Source organism: Solanum dulcamara, chromosome 8 (genome assembly GCF_947179165.1).
Source record: "Solanum dulcamara chromosome 8, daSolDulc1.2, whole genome shotgun sequence".
NCBI lineage: Eukaryota > Viridiplantae > Streptophyta > Magnoliopsida > Solanales > Solanaceae > Solanum > Solanum dulcamara.
Genome location: NC_077244.1, coordinates 2,221,215 through 2,245,327, shown reverse-complemented (window position 1 = coordinate 2,245,327; position 24,113 = coordinate 2,221,215). Strand labels below are relative to the sequence as shown.

Here is a 24,113-nt window from a genome sequence, read left to right as displayed (position 1 = left end):
TGGACTTTGTATGTTTCTTTAGAAAAGTAGTGATAAATATGTATATTTTATTATAATAATAATTATATTAATTGATGTATAATATTAAGTCTTAAAAAATGATTTGGAGAATAAGTAATTAAAGCTAAAAGTAAAATAGGAAAAAATGATTAGTTTTTTCTTGATATGTTAAAAATGATAAGTAAAAGTGAAAAAAAAATATTTTTAAAATAATGAACAAATGGAGCATAAAACTTACGCCCCGCCAAAAAGAGTTACTCCCTTTGTGTCAATTTATATAATGTGATTTAATTGAGACCGAACCCTTTTAACAAAAAAGGCCTTCCCTTTGATAGTAGATTATCTTTTATCCTTTCTTATCTTGACTTTATAAGTGAAGCCCTTTGATGCAAGAGGAGTTGTCTGAAAGTGAAAGGCATTATTTAGAGGCCATTTATGTAAATGACGGTATTTGCATGAATTACAGTCAAACACAATATGTTATCCTATTCCATCGAGATTTAAGGGTCAATTACACGAGTAACTAGTGAATCTATTCATTTCAGAGATGCTTGAAGGCCACTGGAGCAGTAATTTAGAAAGATTCTTCTTTATAGATGGTGATCATGATATCATTGCCTTACTTTAAAGAAGCAAACTTTGCCTCAATTGGCACCCGAATTACATGCTAAGCAACCGAAAACCATTAAGTAAATACCATTAAGGTCGAGCTCATGAGTCTATGTTCTTGTTAACCACATTATAACCCACCACCACCACCACCACCCAGAAAAGGGAAGGAAATCCCAGAAATAGACTTGTACAAAAGCTAGCAGAAGATGTAAACCCCAAAATATCAGACTTTAGATTCCAATGCTAAAAGTATCTTCTTCCTTGGACCCTGAAAACAAAGGACATTTACTTTAATTTGGCACTTAATAAAGGGAAAGATATAACCCTAATTATTCAGACTTGTTAAATTTTTACTCTAAAGTTGCAAATCCAAGAATTTTTAAGAAAAATTAGTAAATGGTCACTACAAAGATTGAACTAATGTCTTTGTTTATTAAGAAAAGAAGAAGAAGAAGATGCTTACCATTGGTATTCCCATAGCTTTAAGATCTTCATCTGTCATGTGTACAAGAGCAGCCATATCGACCTGCAAGAAAATGGTGGTAAGGGAAGAGGTGATATTCAGCAGCTATTCGATGAGTAAAATTGAAGAGGACAATAGGAGCAAAAAAAATACATACTTCTTCAGCTTGAAATGTAATTGCATACTTCTCAAGACCCAACGATTGCAGAAACCTGTCTACTGATTCAGCCTGCACCAAAAATATTTAACATAAGAAAGCAACCTCAAAGTTATTGACTGTATTAGGCTCTATAATCTTGCTGATAACATAGATGGAAAAGACCAAATGAAAAAAGATAAGCAGTATGAATGGCATGAAAAACAGATTAATATTTATGCACAAGTATAAAACATGATGTAGAGTACTGTAATTGCACGTCAACTGATTGTGGAAGCTCAAGATAAACAGCCACAAACATGTGCAAGTGTGCTGCACAACATAGTTGATGTGAAAATACTGGAAAGGACACATAGGCTGCATCTAAATTCTCATAAGGTAAAAATGCAATGGACAGGAGACTAGATTAAATACAGATCTCTCTGTCTTAGAAATCACGGCCATAATTGAGGATGAAACCAAAGTGAAGTTGAATGATAACATTCATACAGGCACTGTTGCAGGTTTGTATTCCAGTAGGAGCCAACATGGATTCAGGTGAAGTTTCCTGGTTCAAGATGGAAGATGTAGGACTTGCCTATGCATTTTCTTTGATTAAAGGGTAAGTACGACTTGCCTAGACCTTGAGATTCAGATCTGGTCAAGGATAATCTCTCCATACAGGTGAAGTATATGGTATTTTGCTTCTCTGTTCAGTTCAGGTTTCCTTAGCACAACCCCACCCAAATGATCCAGAACTATATCCTTATTATGCTCTCTTTTCTTTTACAAATAAACAATTCTCATAAAAGTCCCAAATTGTGAAAATAAGTGGTTTAGACTTCGCTCATGAAAATCCAGAATCCTATGAATATTTTCATCTCAATTTCACTGTTCCTTTAAAGTGGAGCATTTGATTCTTCTGTCTGACTGAATATCTATAACCTGTTTGATAACAATGGATGCACAAGCTGGTTGACATTCAGCACCACGTTTCCCTGAACTAAATCCAATACCTCAATTTCAGACAAGAACTCTTCGTCAACACCAAAATGCAGAAATCAGTAAATAAAAATGTGCATAGTGCGAATTCGATAGAAGAGAATCCAGCCTGTATTAATCCTAATCTAGTCACTGGAACTTCCCCTCATACAACAACAACAACAACGACCCAATGAAATCTCACAACGTGGGGTCTGGGGAGGGAGAGTGTACGCAGACCTGACTCCTACCAAGGTAGGACGGCTGTTTCCGAGAGATCCTCGGCTCAGTAAAATCAGATAAGAATAAGGAGTTCAAAGCGATATAGAAAAGCAAGATAGGGCAATCAAAGTACAGAAAGTAATGAAAGTAATAAATGATAATAGATATCAGACCATAGGGAATTATAATGCGCTAATACGCCTACTAATAAGAGAGAATAACGAGACTATGAACTAGCCTTCTACCCTAATGTGGGTCCTCCACACCCTCCTATCTAAGGTCATGTCCTCGGTAAGTTGTAACTGCGCCATGTCCTGTCTAATCACCTCTCCCCAATATTTCTTCGGTCTACCCCTACCTCTTCTGAAACCATCCATAGCTAACCTCTCACACCTCCGCACTGGGGCATCCCCTCATATGTAAGCATTATCTTTTCTTAATCCTTCACTAAAGCTTCCTTGAGCTCCATACATCTATTACTCTTATGCTAATTCTGGCTTCTAAGCAATGGTAGTTTACTAGAAAGTATTAAAGGTTGCATACCCTTAGGGGTCGTTTGGTAGTTGGTTAGAGTTATGCAAGTATTACTAATATATGGATCAGTTATAAGGGAATCCAAGAATTATTTTATGTAGAGATTAGTTATGCAGGTTTACTTATTCATGTATTAGTTATTCATGTATTACTTATTTCACCTTCTATCTTGCATAAAATAATACATAGAAAACCTTATAACTTATTACATGTCTCAGTTATGCGGATATCTAAATTGCAAACCAATAACAACATACCCAATGAAATCCCACAAGTGAGGTGGGTCTAGGGAGGATAGGATGTACACAGACCTTACCAACTACCTCATGGAAATTGCAAACCAAACACCTTATTAATTTTATACATGAATAATTACCTTCTAACCAACTACCAAACGTGGTATTATTAATACATGTATAACTCATTTCCAAACCAACTACCACACGGCCTTTTTTTTTTAACTTCGGCAAACCTTAGTCGCACCAACCCCCGGGACAGTGGTCCTTTCCCATTTTGCTTTCTTCGGTAGCTTGAACTCCCAATCTCATGGTTGAAGGTGGAGGGTCCTGTCCACAAGAATATCCTTCCCTAGTCTATAATAAAATTAAATAAATAAAAAACAAAATAAGGTTGAGTACTTCTCATTCACCATCTATCTTTAATTAGATCTTTACGAGGTATGTGTTCCTCCTTGGCAACAACGCATGAGCACTAGAAAGTGCTGAAATAGGTGGATAATCATCTTCCGGGGGGTAAAGACACTCCATTTAAATGATCTTACCTTGCATAATGTTGACCAAGCATATTCGTTTTATTTGCAATAACATTTTTGGCTTCTATTTATTTAACTAGTTGATCGGGATGTCACATACAGGAAGTGAACACACTGAACAATTGGCACAAATGGAGAGGAGACGTCTTAGCTTTGCTTTCTTGGAAAAGTATATTGAATACCACACTGGTCTAATTTTCAGTTTAGAAAGGTGGGTCGTAAACCTTATCAGATATCAGAGTCAGTGGTATCTTATAAGTTTTACCTACTATTGACCCGATCACTCCAGCAACATTGAAGGGTTTAGGTAGCATAAACAATTCCTACCCTCATCATAGGCATATACAAGAAAATAAAATTAGTACACCCAAAGAGCACCTCTATCAAACAAGGCATAAACGATAAAGTAATTTCTATGTGGTTCGGGCCCAGACATGTATTGCAAGTAGGATCTGGAAAATGAAGACTTCACAGTGTAATGTTGTGTCAACGCCCAGTCACTCCAGCCATTTTCAAGAATCCGGGAAGCATATATCACTCCTACCCACAGCATAATCATACACAACAAAACAAAATATGTCCAGAAAGCACATGTATCAAACTGGGAATAACGATAAAGCAAATTATATACATGTAGTTCGGTCCCTGGCAATAAGGTATTGCAAGTAGGCTCTTATAATGAAGACTTGACAGTGTAATGTAGTGTCCACTGCCAGTTACTCCAGCCATATTGAGAAGTCCAGGAAGCATATATCATTCCTACCCACAGAAAACACATACACAACAATGAAGTCTTTAAATCTTCCAGCAGACTCAACTATGGAAGTGAATGGTAAGCAAGAAACAGAAGTTACTATGAACCACACAAATAAAATTGACGACTAATAGATATACCTAAATTAAGCAACCACTTCTACTTGTCATCTGATTACATGTCACAGCATTCTAATTCCGTACCTGAAGACTCCTATAAGCATAATACTTTCTGAACTTTCACGCAATAGCTACAAGGAAAACAAGATCCAACATCCAACTACAGCAAATTTAAGTATCTTAATACTTAAAGAACTTTGTCTAAGACCTCCCTTCACCCTTCTCCGCTGGTGGTTTTCTTTAAGGATTGTTTTGTTTTAGTAGCAACATAACATTCTATAAAACAATAACCAAAAGTGGAGCTTAAATACATTCTCAAACTCACGCTTTTTGCCTTAGATTGTGAATTTTTGAACGGGCTGCACAATTTCTAGCAGCAAGGATCTCATTTGTAAAATTAATCTGGGTAAGTGAGATATACTTGCCTTCTGCTGAGACTTCTTCTTAGAAACTTTGGTGGCAACAGTTTTGGTCTCCGAAGCAGGAGCTTCAGCTATGACACATCTCTTGGCAGGTTGGCTTACTTCAGGAATTGACTTCAACTTTTTTGGGGATGCATCAGTTCTCACTGTTTGCGAGAATACAGTACCAGAGAGCTTTTCCCGCAGATCCCTCATACCTCCAGATAAAGAACCTTTTATAATTTGAGTAGCTTGTTGGATACTTCTTCTTCGTTGGAGTTTGAGACGAAGATCCTTTGTACCAACTCTCTGATCTATACAAGCGCACAACAAAAGAAAAAATCAACCTTCTACTGCAGAACACAAAATACTGCCCATTCATTTAAGAAAAATTGCTATATGAATAGCGTGGTTATCAAACACCACATACTTGATCCTTGAAGTTCATGAGGCTCATAAAGGTCATGCACCCATTTATCGTCCTCTTCTCTACGCCTGAAAAAAAAGAATTAAAGTTGTTAACAAAAAGATCAAAAAGATTCTTTTTTTCTAAAGAAAATGCTTTTTTGAGCTGTAAAGATAAATATGATTCATCTCATAAAATTACTCATAATAAATAATGGCCACATACGGTATTTTCGCTAGACTGATCATAGTATTATATTGAATAAAATTTTCAATGCTATTGAAACATCAAGCATCAAATCCATCTACATGAATCCAGTGCCCCCAACAATATTTTTTTAGTTTCCAATTCTAGGAAACATAAACAAGCAATAAGCGGAAAACCAAATAAGCAACAATGAAGCTTTCAATAAAACAAAATTCAATCATCAGAAGAATCTTCCCATGTCTTTATCTGGCCAAAGCTAGCATTCTTCTAAGGGAAATAAACAAGATGACCAGCTAAAATTGAACTGGAGACCCAATCTAATCAGCTGAATTCTATCCATTTCTAGCTGAGTTCAGTGAGTCCAAAAAAATAAATTAGATCACGACAAACAGTGAGCTAGTGAATGTTTAAATGCTAACTACAAGCCTCTCCTGTGATACTCTAAAAGAAGAGAATAATCATTCCAGTAAGAAACTATGGTATAGTTACTCCCGTAATGACATGGTGACCTGTAGGTCATATGGGTTCGAGGCGTAAGATAACCTCTTCGCAGAAATGCAAAAGGGTATGCTACTTACAGTATGCACTCACTCTACCTTCCCTGCACTAACCAGGAGCCCTTTGTGCACATGATAAGCCATTTTTAAACAAATATTCATGATTGATCTCCTTAATATCAAGGCATCTTACGGTCTGCTGCAAAAAAACTGATTTAAACTACTGAGCAATATATCTAACCAAATCCACACACAAATATTTTGTCAGCACTGTCCCTTTGGGGGACATCCAATAAAATTAGAATGATATAGAGAAGATTAGCATGGCCCATACCAAGGATGACACACAGAAATCGAGAAATGGTCCAATTTTTTCCAGTTTCAAAAAAAAAAAATTGGGCAGCAGTGCAGCAAAACCTGCAGCTTAAACCACATATATAAATTAATTGAACAAATTTTGGAAAACAATAACCAAAAATTTATTTCTATGTTCTCCAATAACCAAATTCACACACAAAAATTCAGGCAATGCTGCAACACCGCCTGCTGCTTAAAGCACATATATAATTGATTATTTTTTAAAAAAAATGAAGGTTTATTTTAGTTCTTTAATGACCATGGTGCTTGGGCCAGCTTTCACACAGCTCGACCGATTTTACGAGACACCTGTCACCTCCCACCAACACCAGGTCCAGGTAACTCTATCCTAAGACAGATGGTAAGAAACACCTAGCTTTTTTTGTCTTGGGACTCTCAACCACTTCATGGATCACTAGACCACACCCTTGTGCAACCAAGATTTCTTTCTAAGCTCAAAGCAGTAATTGGTGCAATTCTCGAAACACATACAGTAAAACTATTTTCTAAATAAAAACAAAAAAGTATACTAATAAGGTCGCACACATAGCACAAAGTAATAACATGAGTAGCGCGATGCTCCGCATACATTAATAAATGATATAGACAGAGATAGCTGGAAAAAAAAAACCTCTTGCCGGTAATTTGTCTCCGGCGACGAGAATCATCATCAGCATTGCCGTTAATCCTTTCTTTTATGGACCTCCTGGTTACTGTTTCCACCCGATCAGCGTACATCGTACTTGGAATTGATCGGAACCCTAACCCTAATTCTGTACACGAGCTGGCAGGAACTGAAAATTGGAAGTGGCCCCTGCAGGGATAACTAAGGAAGAGGGAAAATTAAAATAAGTGCACATATTCTGTTTAACTACTAATTTGCCATGAACCGGGTCGGATCGAGTCGGGGTCAAAGTTCGGATCGGGTTTCGTAAGCGGTTAAGTGGGGCAATAGAAAGTAGGAGCGCTTATCGGGTGGTTCTGTTCAATTTTTGTATTTAACGGTTTAGCTTATCATTTATAAAAAAAAATTACGTGTTAAATTGCTATAAAATTAATAAAATCTCGATTCATTTAGTTTGTTTAGTGATTCATCGGTTATCGATTAATTCAATGTAAAAATTGAAATCAAAAGAGTAGCTAGTTTTTTATGTATTCGATCCACCAACTGATATTTCATTCAACGATTTGACCCATCGAATGTCATCGTCGTTGTCAAATTAAAGAGAATATGATTGGTAGGAGATGACGATGGTAATTGAGGTAAGTGGCACAGAAGATATATGTTTTGGGGCAAAGGAATTTAAAGTGTATATTGGTATAATATACAACCCTGGTCTAGAATTCGAACTATATATAGTATATGTATATTGTTATAAAATTAAATAAAAAAAATATGCACGATTAATTTCTCTATAATAATATTCTTTGTCTAGATAATTTTTTACTGTTATAATAAAATATTATTATAGAAAACATATAATATAACATGAAAAATTGATTTGAAAAAAAAGTGAAAAAAACTTGATCATTATAATATTATTATAGATAATGACTGACGTTTATACAAAAGTACCATTTTTCTATATGTTGATCATATTTATGAAACACATTCTAGGGGTGGAGTAGGAAATCTAGCCCTATCATCACAATAATCATAAGTTTTATACTTGGCTCTATATTCATCATATGATTTTCTTTGTGTAGAACTCAACTTCCAATATTTTCTTTGGTTCCACCAATAATTTTGTGAATTGCAATTATTAGTATTTGAGTTAATTATTGGGCATCCACCAATTTTGAAATCTTGAAAATGAGCTTTGAAAGGTGAAAAAGACCAATTGGTCTTTGTTAATCCTCCATCTGTTGCCCAACTATCTCCACACCATATTGTAGCTAGTATTTGCATTGGTTGTTTTGGATAGCCAACTCCTATATTTTCATTGTTTTTGAACATTCTAATTGGAATATTGTCCACATAAAACCTGAGAAATGTTCAAGAAAAAAAAACACAAAAAGGATTTAATTTATGTAAATTTGTAATGTAAGTACACTTTATATAACTATTGCAATTTAGTTGGTTGTGTCGGGATCAACTCATGTACGTCTTGAGTAATTCTACAGAGTATACATGTTATGTTCTATCGATCACTAATCATCAACATAGATATCGGATAAATGTGTCCGTCAAGATTTTGAGATGTAATAAAATTGTACACTAGAGCGCACAAAAGATGTGGATTGATGATTCACTATAATTTTACGCTGTAAAATCTGTCATGTAGAAAATTATACTTATTTTATATTTTACATAGATAGTGCAATTTAACCTCCTATGCCCCTAACTACGAGGTTACTTGTTTGGATATACATGCCGAAACTGTTAATAAGAAGTAATTAGTGTGTATGGTAAAAATATTGTACTTGATAAACACTTTTCTATTAAAATGACTAAAATGTGCTTAAAGCTATGTATGGGAAATATAAATTTAAGAGTATTGTTGTATAAAAAGGGATGAATGATGAAAAGAGAATAGATATATGATGAAAAGTTTTGTTTTAGAAAGAGTATTTCGGATATTACAAAAGATATGAGGATTTAAATTGTAAAAAAAATTGATCAAACCAAAAATACTTATAAATTGTATAAGAGCCTGTTTGAATAAATTTATTTTAAGTAATTTATAAGTTGAAAATTGCTTATAAGTTTTAAAAAAAAAGTAGGTGTAACCCAACTTATTATTTTTGAGTTATAAGCTATTTTCAACTTATAAGTTGCTTAAAATAAGTACATCCGAACAAACTCAATTATTTATTGGGACTTATTTTAAGCCCAAAATGACTTTAAATTAGTCAGTCAAACACTCAAAAAAGCTGAAAACAAGTTATAAATAACATATAAGTCAATCCAAACGGACTCTAAATTACTAAGTTAGGGATAATCAATCTATGACTAATGTTGGCTTATAAAGCACCTTTGGTGTTACCATATGCGCAATTAGCCAAAAAGTGTTCATAAAGTAATTTTCACCCGCTTATAAGTTTAGCCAAACACTTTCTAAGATCATGTTATAACAACATGGTAAAGAAGATTCAACTCAAATAAACAACATATATAAATCAAGTCTGGTATGGTGGAGTAGTAAGTAATAGTTCATGGATATGAAGTTATTTTTGTTAGGGATCGCTTCACCTTTCAATGTGAGATATTCTGACTCAAATTTGAAATTAATCAAAATCTCAATTGTGAGTACCAGATACCATGCGAAAAATAAAAAAGAAACATATATAGTGTCACACCCCCTACTTGTCATATACGAGTCATGAAGGCTATAAAACATACTCTGTCTCTACATTGAATCAAGAATATAAGATTGAAAGGATCGAAAATTGCTAATTCATACGAACGTAAAATCATGTATTATATGGCATAAATTGTACATAATTATCTTACACTATTTGATGTTCATTCCACATGATTTTATAGTTGTGAAAATCTGCAGTTGGATCAAACCAAAGATGCATCCTTTGTTCTTTATTTCCTTCACCATTTGCAAACACATTTGTATGCAAAGTATATGGTTTGCCTTCTTTATTGCCCAAAAACTCAAAATCTATTTCATCATGATTAATCGTATTTGAATGTAGCTGAAAAAAATATACACAATTATTTATAAATTTTTAATTTTTAATTTGGATTTAACTTTATATACACTGATAACATCAACTATTTTACACTATCGGTGTATTTTGATTTGTTATAGTATGTATATTATTGTCATTTGCTTTTAGGGAATGTTTGATATGATTAAAAATGTTTTTTCCTGAAAACTAATAGTTTTTTTAATTTATTTTTTTAGTGTTTGACAATTAAATAAAAAATATTATTTCAAAAATATTTACGCATAACCTAGACAAACACTATGAAGCGGTGGGTGTGGGTGTGGGGGTGGGGTGGGAGGCAAGGTGTTAATATAGTAGAAGTTAAATTCAATTTGCTTAAAAGAAGAAAGTGTGGCTTAGCTTATAAGTGGTCAAATTAACTTATATATAGTAATCGTATTCTGGTTTATTTTACGCTATTAGTTTGATAAAACTTTTATCATTAACCTTTTTCCTTCTTCTTCTTGTTCTCAAAATATCATTTTAAAAACAAAATCACTAAATTTCTTTTCATTCCATATGATCAGCCGTTTATTCTTTTCCTTACAAAGATTTTTTAATAAATTTATGATTTTTTACTATAAAAAAAAAATTAAGAGCATTTTAATTTTTTTATCAATTTTTTTTTGCACATATCACTTTTAAATTTTATAAATTACTTATTTATAAAATAATTTACAGCACTTAAAATTTTTTATCAGTACTTAATACGACGTTTGTATATCAGTTATTTATAATTAACTAATTCAAAAATTAATAAAAGATAATATTACTTACATAAAAAGCAATAACAACTCCTGCAGAGTCTTTGTTTGGTAGCTTTATTTTCATGTGAAAGAAGCCTGAACCATATTTCACCTTAGATCCAAAGCCAGATCCTATATATATATATATATATATATTTCAACAAATTAATTAGTATTTACTACTATAATTACTAAATTAATCAAGCTATCAAAAAAATTTCTATATAATTATAATCGTTTAAACTTTTAAATGAGAAAGTCGCCCAGCTTAAGTAGCTAAGCAAAATTTTGATAAATATTTTTCAAGTATTTGCCTCAAGAAAGGTATGGTTCAAAAATGTGCTCTTTTTAACTGTTTAAACTTGCAAACATTTGGCTGAAGCAAGCTATGCAAGAAAATCCCATTTGATTAGATAAATACTAAAATAAGTTAGCATGGGACGAATTATGTCACTAAACCAATTTAACGATGAATTAACGATAAATTATTAATTATGTTAGTTAGGAGTGTTTTAGTGAAATAAATATTGTTGCTGCTACTATAGTGATACTTCCGTTGTTTTACATTAATATTTGACACTATATCCTTCTTTTAACGTGTTTTGAAAATAATGATATATTTCAATATTTTTTTAATAAGATGCTTATAGCCATATAGATGTTATGACACATTTAAGATTATAAATTTCAAAAACATTATAATCACACAAATGTTATGTCATATTTACAAAGATGGAGTTAGAATTTTAACTTTATAATGTATAGATACCTGAGTTCTAAATTTAATATTTATACATATTTAATGTATTGATTAATTCGAATATAATGTTTGAGTAAAACCTAATGAGTTTCTGTATCCGGACTCATAACTTCATCCTTGCATATTTATGATACAAATTTCAAAAGTTTTTTTTTTCATTTTTAAACTCTGATCCAAATCAAACTACGACAAACAAATCAAAACATATGAAACAAAATATAATAAACAAAATATAGCAAAAAAAAATAAAATAAAATAGATAACTAAATTACCAGAAGATTTGTCCATTGAAATCTGAAGTTCTCTTCCTTGGTTGAAGGATACAACATGTTGATTCCCAAATATAATATTATAATTGACATCATAGGGTACATCTTTGGCTAAAGCTCTCACTAGAAAAAGACCAAATAAACATACAAGTTTTATATAAAAATACATATTTTGCAACAATAAAAATAGAAAAAAATAAAACTTATATATGGTTGATATAAAATTTTATAGTTGTTAAAGGAGAATTCTTGTTGGTTTTTTTTTATTTTTTATGTAGATGTTTGACAAGCTTCTACTAGAGGAATATATATATATTGGGGGATTTGGGGGTGGAGGGAGGGGGAGGGGCTAGAAAAAGTAGAAGAAATTTAGGCTTAGGGTGTATTTGGTAAGTGGGGGAATTTCAAATTTTTGTATATTCGATCGATTGATTTAATAATTTTCGAAGGAAAATAAGTTTCTTAAAAATTAAGGCAATGATTTCCTCGATGCAAATAGGAAAAAGAACAGCTCTATAGGTGGTATTCCGAACTTAGTGTCCCCTTCTCACTGCCGCCTCATTCCTCCACCCTATCTCACCCACGTAATGTTTACTAGATTATTTATACATAAATTTGGGATAATGTATTTTTGTAATTATTTTTTATCCTACACATATATTTATATAAAACTTAAACTCGTACAAAGATAATGATAATGTTTTAAGCCTCAAATGAATGAAGGCAAGGGAAGTATGAGTTGGGCAACCATCTTTATCACTCCATATCATCACCCACAACTTTACAGATCATAATTTGCTCATTTTAGAAATAACTTGAAGAGAAAATGAACATGAATTGGATATTAACTTTTTCTTGAATTAGCACGAACAATTAATTAGCCTCAAATTTAATCACTTATGTTAAAAATAGATAATAGATATGTAATATATGTATATAAAGACGAATTCAACATTTAAAATAGTAATGTTTGTTGCGTTGTTTCCCTCAACCCGTGATATTGCTCGTTAAAGTTTTTTGCCAAATTTTGAAGAAAGATATTTAGTAGCACTATATGTATTTGCTTAGAATACTATTTATATCTCCTTATATGTATTACTTGATTTACACTATAGTATATGGAATATTTAAAAAAGGAATCTTTTTTTCGAAATGCTAAATATTCTGAAACAAATTATGTTTACTATAATGATCAAGTTTTACATGGGAGTGTTGTCTTACGCGCATTATGCTAAAATATAATATCACCAAACAATAAAAACAATGGATCTCCATAAAACAAGTATTGTTAATAATGAATAATGAACTTAATTTGATAACTATGAGCCCGTTTGGATGGGCTTAAAAAAAGTAATTTTTATGTATGAAGTGCTTTTAGAACTTTGAAATGGTGAAAGTTATTTTTATAAATAAGCAGTTGGTGTTTGGATAAAAGTGCTTATGTTGAAAATAAGTGTTTGAATTTTAGGGTTAAAAGAATAAAAAGGGTAGTTTGGGGATTTAGTTAAAATATAAGGGATATAAAAGTAATTTCTATGGTCAAACAAAATGACTTTAAGCACTTAGAAAAAAAAAGTTACAAATCCTAACTTTTCATTTTTGATTGACTTTACGAACTTTATGGCTTAAAGTTAGCATTAAACAAATACGTCCAAAAACTAAAAAAGGGACTATAAGTTGGTTTGACCAACTTAAAGCCCATCCAAACGGGCTCTATATTTGATGAATTACTAGATATCTATGTACTATGATTTTATAACATACTTATTAGACCATTTAAAATTATAAATGCAATTCTGAAATAACATGTTAAGAAATAGAAACTATGAAAAAGTTTAAGAAATATTTATAAATCGCATATAATTAAAAAAAATCGTATAAAACATGTTAAGTCATGATCCATATGTAATATACAAAAAAATATAAAACCGAATGTCAAACCCCATTTTATGTTCATGCAATACTATGTATTCATTAACTTCAAATACTAGATACATTTCTGACTCCAACAAATAAGACTAACTGTAAAACAAAAAAGGAATTTCCTTTTTCTAAAAAAATGAAAATAAATAACAACACATATCTAAATGGAAATTTGATCAATATTGATGAAGTGATTAGAAAATGTCAAGAATTTCCAATATGAAGTTGTTGCAAAGTGGGCAATTACCTCCTTCAACCCAAAGTTCCCTTGAACATAACCTGCAAAATGAATGTCCACAAGGTACAAATGCAGCACCTTTATGTCTAACTTGACAAACACAACAATTATTTAAGTTATCTCCACTAATATCACCACCACCATCGTCCTCATCCTCGTCCTCGTCCTCTTCCTCTCCCATCATGTATGATGACCCTTCTGACTCTGCTAACAATGCCATCAATGACATTCTAACCGGCTCCTCTCCTTCATTTGCTTCCTTTCCTTCTTCCGCGCTCTCTTCCTCATTTTCCTCTTCCTCTGACTCATCCTTTTCGCATTCACTACTCGTGAATGATCTTTTTATAGACATTGAAGGGTCAAACTTCGCGCTTCCTCTATGAACTTTACTTGCATTTCTATTCAACGTCCTGCTCCTCGGCCCAAATTCGTGACCTGTGTCATCAGAGTACGTGGCATCTTTGTATGAAGGAAAACGGGCAGAAAGCCTACGATTCATCGATCGATTATTACCTTGATTAATTGGAATGTCAGAAGTTGGAACAGGAGTTGTGGTAAATGAATCCATTTAGCTTTTCACTAAAGTATCTGCAAGTATTCCTTGGTTTCTAGAAGATTCTAAAAGGACTCGCAAGATTATTCTAGAATTGATTGTCTTCTTTTTGTTGTTGTTATTGTTCTCTTCGACTTTGAAAAATCTTGAAGGTTCGAAGAATTGACCAAATTGTCACTAATATTACTCTTGCCACCACCAACAACACGTCCACAATATTGTAGGAAAATCCTACAACATGCAAATGAGATGAGAAATTAATTTCGTGTTGAATTCAAAAACCTAAGATCAATTGAAATTAGAAAAATAACATTGCGAATTTTCTTAGGCTATGACAGATATAGAGATGGAAAACTTTTACAGAATTCAAACATAAAAATTGTAATGCAAAAATCAAGGACAAAAAGAATAATCAAGAATTGCTAACCAAAAATTCTAGATGCAATCTGTCAAATCATGAAAGTCTATACACAAATTTTAGAGTTAAAAAAAAAAAGAAATATTTGAATTCATGCAAAAAAGAAAATGAAGATATTCTGCCTAAATAGGAAAATATTGAAGATCTGAGCCATAGAGCTTCTCCATTCAAACATTCGAGATTTGTAAATACACAAGGTCACATGACAAATGTAGACAAAAGATTATAGGGGTATAAGAAAACATACATGAGAAGGCATTAGATTTATGAAATTGTTGAATTAAATAAAGCTCATATCTTGTAAATCAATGAAGAAGAAAAAAAAGTTATTATAGGAAAAAATACACACATTTCATAGATAGGAAGAGAGAAAAGAGAGAGAGAGAAAGGGTAGGAAGGTGAAGCAAAAAAGGTTCGTTCCCCCGCTACTCTCTCTAACTTTGTTTATTATTCAATAAAACGGGTGAAAATCATATTTTTATTTAATTTTTTTTACGTGAATCGTCAAATTTTTTCCAATTTTCGATTATATGCATTTTCATGACTTTATTCATTTATTGACTGGTGATTTTTAAATAAAATTAAATGTGTATTTTGTTATCTAAAATTCATTAGATTTTCTAGTATCATGGCATATTCTTTCTACTCTCTCACTCACCCCCACCCCACCCCACCCCACCCTCTCATGTTCATTTATTATCGGTTGAAAATCATATTTTTTTTCTTTAATTTTATGTTAATCATTAAGCTTTACCCAATCGCCATAGCCCTAGGCTCTAAAATCTCTATGAACAAATCGTATGTTTTAGTGATGATAATTAATGGTATAAACAACAAACAAACAAACAACTCTCTTGATTTGGCCAACACTAGCCTGTTAACTTGATTATAATAGACAAATAAATATCTTATCAGCAACTAAGTCCCCAGTGGGATCAACAAATCGGATTGTTTGATCAAGCCTTGAATAAGAAAGAAGTAAATATTGTTTCACTACTATAGAGGAGCCAATCAAATAGTTGACTTGTTCGTTAAACAAGTTTCTTCTAAGTGAAAGTGGTACCTGTTAGTAAACTGTATTGGAAAATATTAAAACAGTAACAACAACTAAAAGTAATAAAACACAGAATTTGGAAAATTAATTCAAGAACAAAATCGAGCCCACTGACTGCACAGTGTGTCCTTAAGGAAATTATTCCCCTCAAAGTACCCGAGGTTTTGGAATCTTTCCTCCCAAGATAGAACGATTTACTCACCAAAGTAGAGGTACTGCTAATTTTTGGTGACTGCGAACCACTTGATGGCTGTATTTCACACGAGTTTTAGGAAGTGCAGAAAGAAGAAGAAGATGGTATATACAAAATTTCGTATGGAACATTCTGAGGATTAACAGATATATATAGACTGTTTACACCTTTTAAGAAAAGGCACCTGTTGGGAAAAGGTTTGCCTGTTGAGAAAAGGTTTGCAACTTTTCGGACAGGTTGCAACCTTTCAAAAATCCGTTGGAAAAATGGAGGAAAATTTTAAATTAATCCGGGAAAGAAACGGATCAATCAATCATATCAATTGACCAAATCCAAATCCAAATCCAAATCCGAAGCCGAAGCCGAAGCCGTAGCCATAGCCGTAGCCGTAGCCGAGCCGAGCCGAGCGAGCGACGACGACGACGGCGCGAGGGGAGACCCTCTTCTTGACCCTTTAGCAACATGAAGGAGTGCTTCTACTTTTAAGTAGGAGACTTTTCATTTCCACCACCTATGTGGGACCAAAGCTTATTTAATAAAGCAAGAGAGAACATATCATTTTCCTCTCCACTTCTTTTTCCCTCAATTTCCCATTCAAACTATCAATTAAACCCAACAATCCCCCACATGAATGGGGAATGTCTACAAGATAAAGGAATGCACGGATAAGTGTGTGATATACAAGCGAAGATTAATTGCATCTGAATAAGTAGGTTTCCCTTTGAACTTTCCATAGTGAACTTATATAGGATATACTCGATCAATCGGTAGATGCGATATCTTTGAACCATCGAACTTTGTTGTATAACTAGACAATATAAGTCACACAATTAATCATCAACCATTTATGGTTCTCACGATTGTGTTCGTTTCAGCCATGAACACCGCCTGGTTTCGTGAATGCATAGAGAATGGGCCTTTACCGTCATTTCCCTTGAAGTGGCTTATACTTCACATTCACATAGGTGATTTCTAAACGTGTAGTCCTATAGATACACTATCTAGTCATTTTCCGTCAGATTTAGATAATCATTAAAAAACCTTTAAAGCTTTATTAACTCATTAAAAAGCCTTAAGGTTTTATCCTTTGTTTCTGAACATTGTCATCATCACGAGAATGGGTTGAGTTATTTGACAATGTTGAACCGTTAATCATAACTTTGTTTGGTCTCTTTGAACCTAGTTCTTGGGATCTCCAGTCTACTAGGTAGAGTTACCGCCATATTGACTTGTCCTAGGCCTTAACCCCATTCCCCTCGATGATCTTTCAACAGCCTCTCTAGATAAACCTTTTATTAGTGGATCCGATACATTATCTCTTGACTTTACGTAGTCAATAGTGATAACACCACTAGAGAGTAGTTGTCTAACAATATTGTGTCGCCGTCGAATGTGACGCGATTTTCCATTATACATAACATTTCCTGCCCTCCCTATTGCCGCTTGGCTATCACAATGTATACATATGGGTGCCAAAGGTTTGGGCCAAAATGGAATATCTTCCAAAAAATTTTGAAGCCATTCAGCTTCTTCACCAGCCTTGTCTAAAGCTATAAATTCAGACTCCATTGTAGAGCGGGCGATGCATGTCTGTTTTGATGATTTCCAAGACACTGCTCCTCCACCAACGGTGAAAACATATCCACTTGTGGATTTAACTTCAGATGATCCGGTGATCCAGTTTGCATCACTATATCCCTCAATTACTGCGGGATATTTATTATAATGCAAAGCATAGTTTTGGGTGTGTTTTAAATACCCCAATACTCATTTCATTGCCATCCAATGAGTTTGATTAGGATTATTCGTGAATCAACTCAACTTGCTAATAGCACATGCTATATCTGATCGTGTACAATTCATAATATACATCAAACTTCCCAAAACTCGTGCATAGTCCAATTGTGAGTCACTTTTACCTTCATTCTTTTGAAGTGCAAAACTTACATCAATTGGAGTTTTTGCAACATTGAAATTTAAATATTTAAACTTATCAAGTATATTTCAATATAATGTGACTGTGATAATGCTAGACCTTGTGGAGTTTTATGGATCCTAATTCCTAAGATTAAGTCAGCAACCCCTAAGCCTTTCATGTCAAATTTGCTAGCAAGCATACGCTTCGTAGCATTTACATTGGCAATGTCTTTACTCATTATCAACATGTCATCAACATATAAACAAACAATGACTTCATGATTTGGAGTATTTTTAATGTAAACACATTTGTCACACTCATTAATCTTAAATCCATTTGTCAACATTATTTGATCAAATTTTGCATGCCATTGTTTAGGTGCTTGTTTAAGTCCATAAAGTGACTTAACAAGTTTGCACACTTTCCTTTCTTTACCTGGAACTACGAAACCCTCAGGTTGTTCCATGTAAATTTCTTCCTCCAATTCTCCATTTAAGAAAGCCGTCTTAACATCCATTTGATGAATTTCAAGACCATATACAGCTGCAAGTGCCACTAACACCCGAATAGATGTTATTCTTATTACCGGCAAGTATGTGTCAAAGTAATCAAGACCTTCTTTTTGTCTGTAACCTTTGACCACAAGTCTTGCCTTATATTTATCAATAGTGCCATCAGCTTTCATTTTCTTTTTAAATATCCATTTTGATCCTAAAGGTTTATTTCCAGGAGGAAGATCAACCAATTCCCATGTATGGTTATTCAAAATTGATTGAATCTCACTATTGATTGCCTCTTTCCAAAATGCTGAATCAGAAGAAGACATTGCAGCTTTAAATGTTTGAGGCTCATTTTCAAGCAAGAATGTCACAAAATCTGATCCAAAGGAAGTAGATATCTTTTGGCGTTTGCTACGCCTTGGATCCTCTTCGGTTGGTTTACTTTCCTTTTGAACTTCTCTTGGTCGTTTAGATCTTTCACTTGAGGATTCACATTTAGTTTTATACGGATAAATATTTTCAAAAAATTCAGCATTATCTGATTCAATTACCGTATTAACATTAATTTTAGGATTGTCCGATTTGTGAACCAAAAATCGACAAGCTTTGCTGTTTGTAGCATAGCCAATAAAAATACAATCCACGGTCTTTGGTCCAATTTTTACCCTTTTGGGCAAAGGAACTTGGACCTTTGCTAAACACCCCCACACTTTGAAATATTTCAAGTTGGGTTTTCTTTCTTTCCATAGTTCATATGGAATAGTTTGTGTTTTGCTGTGGGGTACTCTGTTGAGTATTTGATTAGGTGTAAGGATAGCTTCCCCCCACAAGTTCTGCGGTAAACCAGAACTTATTAATAAAGCATTCATCATTTCCTTTAATGTTCGTTTTTTTCTTTTCGCAATTCCATTTGATTGAGGTGTGTAGGGGGCAGTAGTTTGATGAATAATTCCATATTCTAAACATATCTTTTCAAAAAGAGATTCGTATTCTCCACCCCTATCACTTCTAATCATTTTTATCCTTTTATTCAATTGATTTTCTACTTCGTTCTTGTATTGCTTAAATGCATCAATTGCTTCATCCTTACTATTAAGCAAATATACATAACAATATCGAGTGCAATCGTCAATATAAGTTATAAAATACTTCTTTCCACCACGAATTGGTGTAGACTTCATATCACAAATGTCTGTGTGAATCAATTCTAAGGGACTAGAATTCCTTTCAATAGATTTATAAGGATGCTTAGCATACTTAGATTCAATACATACTTGACATTTTGATTTATTGCAATCAAAGTTAGGCAATATATTTAAATTAATCAGTTTTCACAAAGTTTTATGATTGACATGTCCTAAACGTGAATGCCATAAATTATTTGACTCAAGTAAGTAAGAAGAAGCTTGAACTTTATTATCATCAACAACCATTACATTTAGTTTGAAAAGACCCTTAGTGAGGTAGCCTTTTCCTAGATACATTTCATTCTTACTGACAACTACTTTGTCTGAAACTAGAACACACTTGAATCCATTCTTGATAAGAAGGCCGGTAGACACCAAATTCTTTCGCATTTCTGAAACATGATACACTTTGTTCAGCGTCACCACCTTGCCAGATGTCATTTTCAGAAATACTCTCCCATATCCTTCAATCTTAGCAGTTGCAGAATTTCCCATATAGATCGTCGCATCAGGTGCTGCAGGGGAATAAGTAGAGAAGGCTTCTCGGACTGCACACACATGCGAAGTAGATCCCGAATCAAGCCACCATTCTTTGGGATTACCTACTAGGTTGCATTCTGATAGCATTGCACACAGATCATCAATACCTTCTTTATTTTCCACCATATTAGCTTGTCCCTTTCTCTTGTCCTTTTTCGGAAGACGACAATCTGGAGCTTTGTGTCCAACTTTCCCACAATTATAACAATTGCCCTTGAACTTTTTCTTGTTCTGCTCCTGATTCTTTCCAAAAGGTTGCTTCCTTTTCTTATTCTTTGGAGCAGCATCTTCAATGATGTTCGCTCCCATAATTGTTGAATTTCCACGCAACTTCTTTTCTGCTGTTTTGTTATCTTCCTCAATCTTGAGACGAATCACAAGATCTTCCAACTTCATTTCCTTACGCTTGTGCTTTAGATAATTTTTGAAATTTCTCCACGAAGGAGACAACTTTTCTATCATCGCAGCCACTTGAAATGCTTTATTAACTATCATACCTTCAGCAATAAGGTCATGAAAAATAAGTTGTAGTTCTTGAACTTGGGTTCCAACAGTTCTGCTATCTATCATTTTATAGTCTAGGAACTTAGCAACCACAAATTTTTTCAAGCATGCGTCTTCAGTCTTGTACTTCTTCTCAAGTGCGTTCCATAATTCTTTAGAAATTTTCACAGCACTATAGACATTGTATAAATCATCATCCAAAGCACTTAGGATGTAGCCCTTGCATAGAAAATCTGCCTGTGTCCATGCCCCAGTAATCATAAATTTTTCATTGGCCTGCATATCAGCAGCGGGCACAGGAGGATCTTCGTTAGTGAACTTCTGCATACCAAGAGTGGTAAGCCAAAAGAACACCCTTTGCTGCCATCCTTTGAAGTTGGCTCCAGAAAATTTTCTTGATTTTTCTGCCGGTGGCACAAAAGTGCGGCTTGTTGCAGCAACAGTCGCAGAAGTAGTAGCAGTATCACTTGTCATTTCTTTTCACTGTAAAAATAGACAAACTGTCTTAATATTTCAGAATATCAGACCTTTTACAAAAACAACGACGAAGTTTTTATACTCTTCAAACCGTTGTACAGGTATGAACTTTAATATTCCAACGAAGTTTTTATACTCTTCAAGTCAGAATATTTATTTCATACGGAGTAGAAAACCACACAGGTTTTAGTCTCCAAAGACAGAATACAGTTTGATTAGAAAACAATAATAATAATAATTTCCTTAAGATTGTTAGTAAACTGTATTGGAAAATATTAAAACAGTAACAACAACTAAAAGTAATAAAACACAGAATCTGGAAAATTAATTCAAGAACAAAATCGAGCCCACTGACTGCATAGTGTGTCCTTAAGAAAATTATTCCCCTCAAAGTACCCGAGGTTTTGGAATCTTTCCTCCTAGGATAGAACGATTTACTCACCAAAGTAGAGGTACTGCTAATTTTTGGTGACTGCGAACCACTTGATGGCTGTATTTCACACGAGTTTTAGGAAGTGCAGAAAGAAGAAGATGGTATATATAGAATTTCGTATGGAACATTCTGAGGATTAACAGATATATATAGACTGTTTACACCTTTTAAGAAAAGGCACCTGTTGGGAAAAGGTTTGCCTGTTGAGAAAAGGTTTGCAACTTTTCGGACAGGTTGCAACCTTTCAAAAATCCGTTGGAAAAACGGAGGGAAATTTTAAATTAATCCGGGAAAGAAACGGGTCGCGGGTCAGGATTTTTTCACTTAATTAATTAAATAAATAAATAATATTAATTAATTAAAAATTTAAAGAAAATTTGGTCCAAAAAGATTATCAATCAATTGACCAAATCCAAATCCAAATCCAAATCCAAAGTCGAAGCCGAAGCCGAAGCCGAAGCCGAAGCCGAAGCCGAAGCCGAAGCCGTAGCCGGAGCCGAGCGAGCGACGACGACGACGGCGCGAGGGGAGACCCTCTTCTTGACCCTTTAGCAACATGAAGGAGTGCTTCTACTTTTAAGTAGGAGACTTTTCTTTTCCACCACCTATGTGGGACCAAAGCTTATTTAATAAAGCAAGAGAGAACATATCATTTTCCTCTCCACTTCTTTTTCCCTCAATTTCTCATTCAAACTATCAATTAAATCCAACAGTACCTTCTATTATTCTTTTTATCAATTACCTAAAAAGGTATAGGGACTATTTCTACTAGATAAGTGACAATTCCCTAGCATAAAGAGAAAATACAACAAATGTAAATTTTTTTAGTTGAACCATTGTATTTTGCTTGTAATATGAAATTTATACAATGTTGTTGTCATTTTAGTAAATTTTCAGAAACCAAAATGAAATTTATACAATTATATACCTATTTTATTTCGATTTTATAAAGTTTTTACACACAAAATTGTGAGCAAAATTCTTACCTTTTTTTCTTCTTCATAAACCTAACATGAACTTTATACAAAATTTATTTTATATCTATATTCAAAAAAAATTATTCATGAAATTATGAGCAAAATTTTAATCCTTGAGCGAGATTCAAAATATGATTTAGAAGGAAAAAAACTTTTTCTATGTTTGGTAAACGAAAATCTATTGCTACATTTGGTATTATCAGTCTTATTTTGTGTATATAAATGTTCTCTCTAAGTCAATTCAAAAAGGGGAAATTACGTAATTAGGCAAATATGTGATATTTATTTACAATACACCATTATAGTTTGAAAGAATTACAATTTGTAGCTATAGTTAAGATTTTGTAGCTATTTTCTCTCCCCCTCTCTCCCTTGCCTCTCTCTCATCTCTCCCTCGCTCCTCTCCTCTCCCTGTCCTCTCTCTAGCTCTCTCGCTTCTCTGAGTCTCCTCTCTCTCAATACAAATGATAATAATTACATATAAATACAAATATTAACCGTCAATTATACAAATACAAATGATCAGTGTCAACTATACATATCTTTTTCAATGATATAAAATACATATGTATTCGTTGATATAACATTGATACAAATGATAAAAATCAATTATACAACTACAAATGTTGAACTCGATACAACATTTATACAATTGTATTCACTGATACAATTTATTCATTGATACAAATTGTATTCGTTAATACAATTGATAAAACCTTGATACAAATGATAACAATCAATTATACAAATACAAATGTTGAACTTGATACAACATATGATACAATTGTATTCGCTGATATAATCTATTCATTGATACAAATTGTATTCGTTAATACAAATGTATTCATTGATACATATACATACTAGTTACATATATACAATTATCCAGCAAAAATACAAATACAATTCATCTCTCTCTCCTCTCTCTCCCCCTATCTCTTTCTTGCCTCTCTCCTCCCTCTCCCAATCTCGCTTGTCTATCTTCCCTTCTAACATGTAACTATAAATCATAATTAAGCAAATTATAGCTATTTTGCATGATTATATTTTTGGTCTTAGCTATTTTTAAAGTTTCCTCGTTCAAAAAATCCCAAAAGTCTAGTAATTGGCCCAATTTTAAATTCAATTTTTCCAAGACCAAATTTGGCCCAAAATGCTCCATAACCCATACCACTCATCAATCCTTGTCCTCCCATCTCCACCAATCAAGTCATGCCACATCAACAATCCTTATCAAACAAACACAACCTCACCATCTAACTAACAAAAGAAACACACACCATCATAGCCATTTATTCA

General features: G+C 33.3%; 3 protein-coding genes and 1 non-coding gene across 4 annotated transcripts; 1 reads left to right on the top strand and 3 right to left on the bottom strand.

Annotated features, from left to right (window-relative positions):
* Positions 1-460: 460 nt before the first annotated feature.
* LOC129900959 (uncharacterized) lies at positions 461-7,292 on the bottom strand. The gene is made up of 6 exons (XM_055976054.1): positions 7,093-7,292; positions 5,425-5,489; positions 5,019-5,308; positions 1,233-1,304; positions 1,076-1,138; positions 461-880 (listed from the first exon to the last, which is right to left on the bottom strand). Exons 1-6 carry the CDS (start codon positions 7,197-7,199, stop codon positions 836-838), a joined length of 642 nt encoding a protein of 213 aa, XP_055832029.1. The 5' UTR covers positions 7,200-7,292; the 3' UTR covers positions 461-835.
* Positions 6,377-6,479, top strand: LOC129901939 (U6 spliceosomal RNA). Its single transcript, XR_008770015.1, has one exon. It is a non-coding gene; the product is annotated as a U6 spliceosomal RNA (small nuclear RNA).
* A 693-nt stretch (positions 7,293-7,985) lies between the features above and the next one.
* Positions 7,986-12,531, bottom strand: LOC129900792 (xyloglucan endotransglucosylase/hydrolase protein 2). The gene is made up of 4 exons (XM_055975841.1): positions 11,903-12,531; positions 10,902-11,002; positions 9,916-10,109; positions 7,986-8,446 (listed from the first exon to the last, which is right to left on the bottom strand). The coding sequence occupies exons 1-4, from the start codon at positions 12,066-12,068 to the stop codon at positions 8,062-8,064; spliced, it is 846 nt and encodes a 281-aa protein (XP_055831816.1). The 5' UTR covers positions 12,069-12,531; the 3' UTR covers positions 7,986-8,061.
* A 1,312-nt stretch (positions 12,532-13,843) lies between these two features.
* LOC129901415 (uncharacterized) lies at positions 13,844-15,400 on the bottom strand. Its single transcript, XM_055976580.1, has 2 exons — positions 15,279-15,400; positions 13,844-14,844 (listed from the first exon to the last, which is right to left on the bottom strand). Exon 2 carries the CDS (start codon positions 14,626-14,628, stop codon positions 14,017-14,019), a length of 612 nt encoding a protein of 203 aa, XP_055832555.1. The 5' UTR covers positions 14,629-14,844; positions 15,279-15,400; the 3' UTR covers positions 13,844-14,016.
* Positions 15,401-24,113: the final 8,713 nt, after the last annotated feature.

Coding starts and splice junctions, on each gene's coding strand:
- LOC129901415 (XM_055976580.1), bottom strand. CDS start 14,628: ATGGATTCATTTACCACAACTCCTGTTCCAACTTCTGACATTCCAATT.
- LOC129900959 (XM_055976054.1), bottom strand. CDS start 7,199: ATGTACGCTGATCGGGTGGAAACAGTAACCAGGAGGTCCATAAAAGAA. Junction 5,490..7,092: donor AGACAAATTACCGGCAAGAG/GTTTTTTTTTTC, acceptor CTTTTTTTTCAG/GCGTAGAGAAGAGGACGATA. Junction 5,309..5,424: donor TCATGAACTTCAAGGATCAA/GTATGTGGTGTT, acceptor GCGCTTGTATAG/ATCAGAGAGTTGGTACAAAG.
- LOC129900792 (XM_055975841.1), bottom strand. CDS start 12,068: ATGTATTTTTATATAAAACTTGTATGTTTATTTGGTCTTTTTCTAGTG. Junction 11,003..11,902: donor TTCAATGGACAAATCTTCTG/GTAATTTAGTTA, acceptor ATATATATATAG/GATCTGGCTTTGGATCTAAG. Junction 8,447..9,915: donor TGGAATGAACATCAAATAGT/GTAAGATAATTA, acceptor AACATTTCTCAG/GTTTTATGTGGACAATATTC.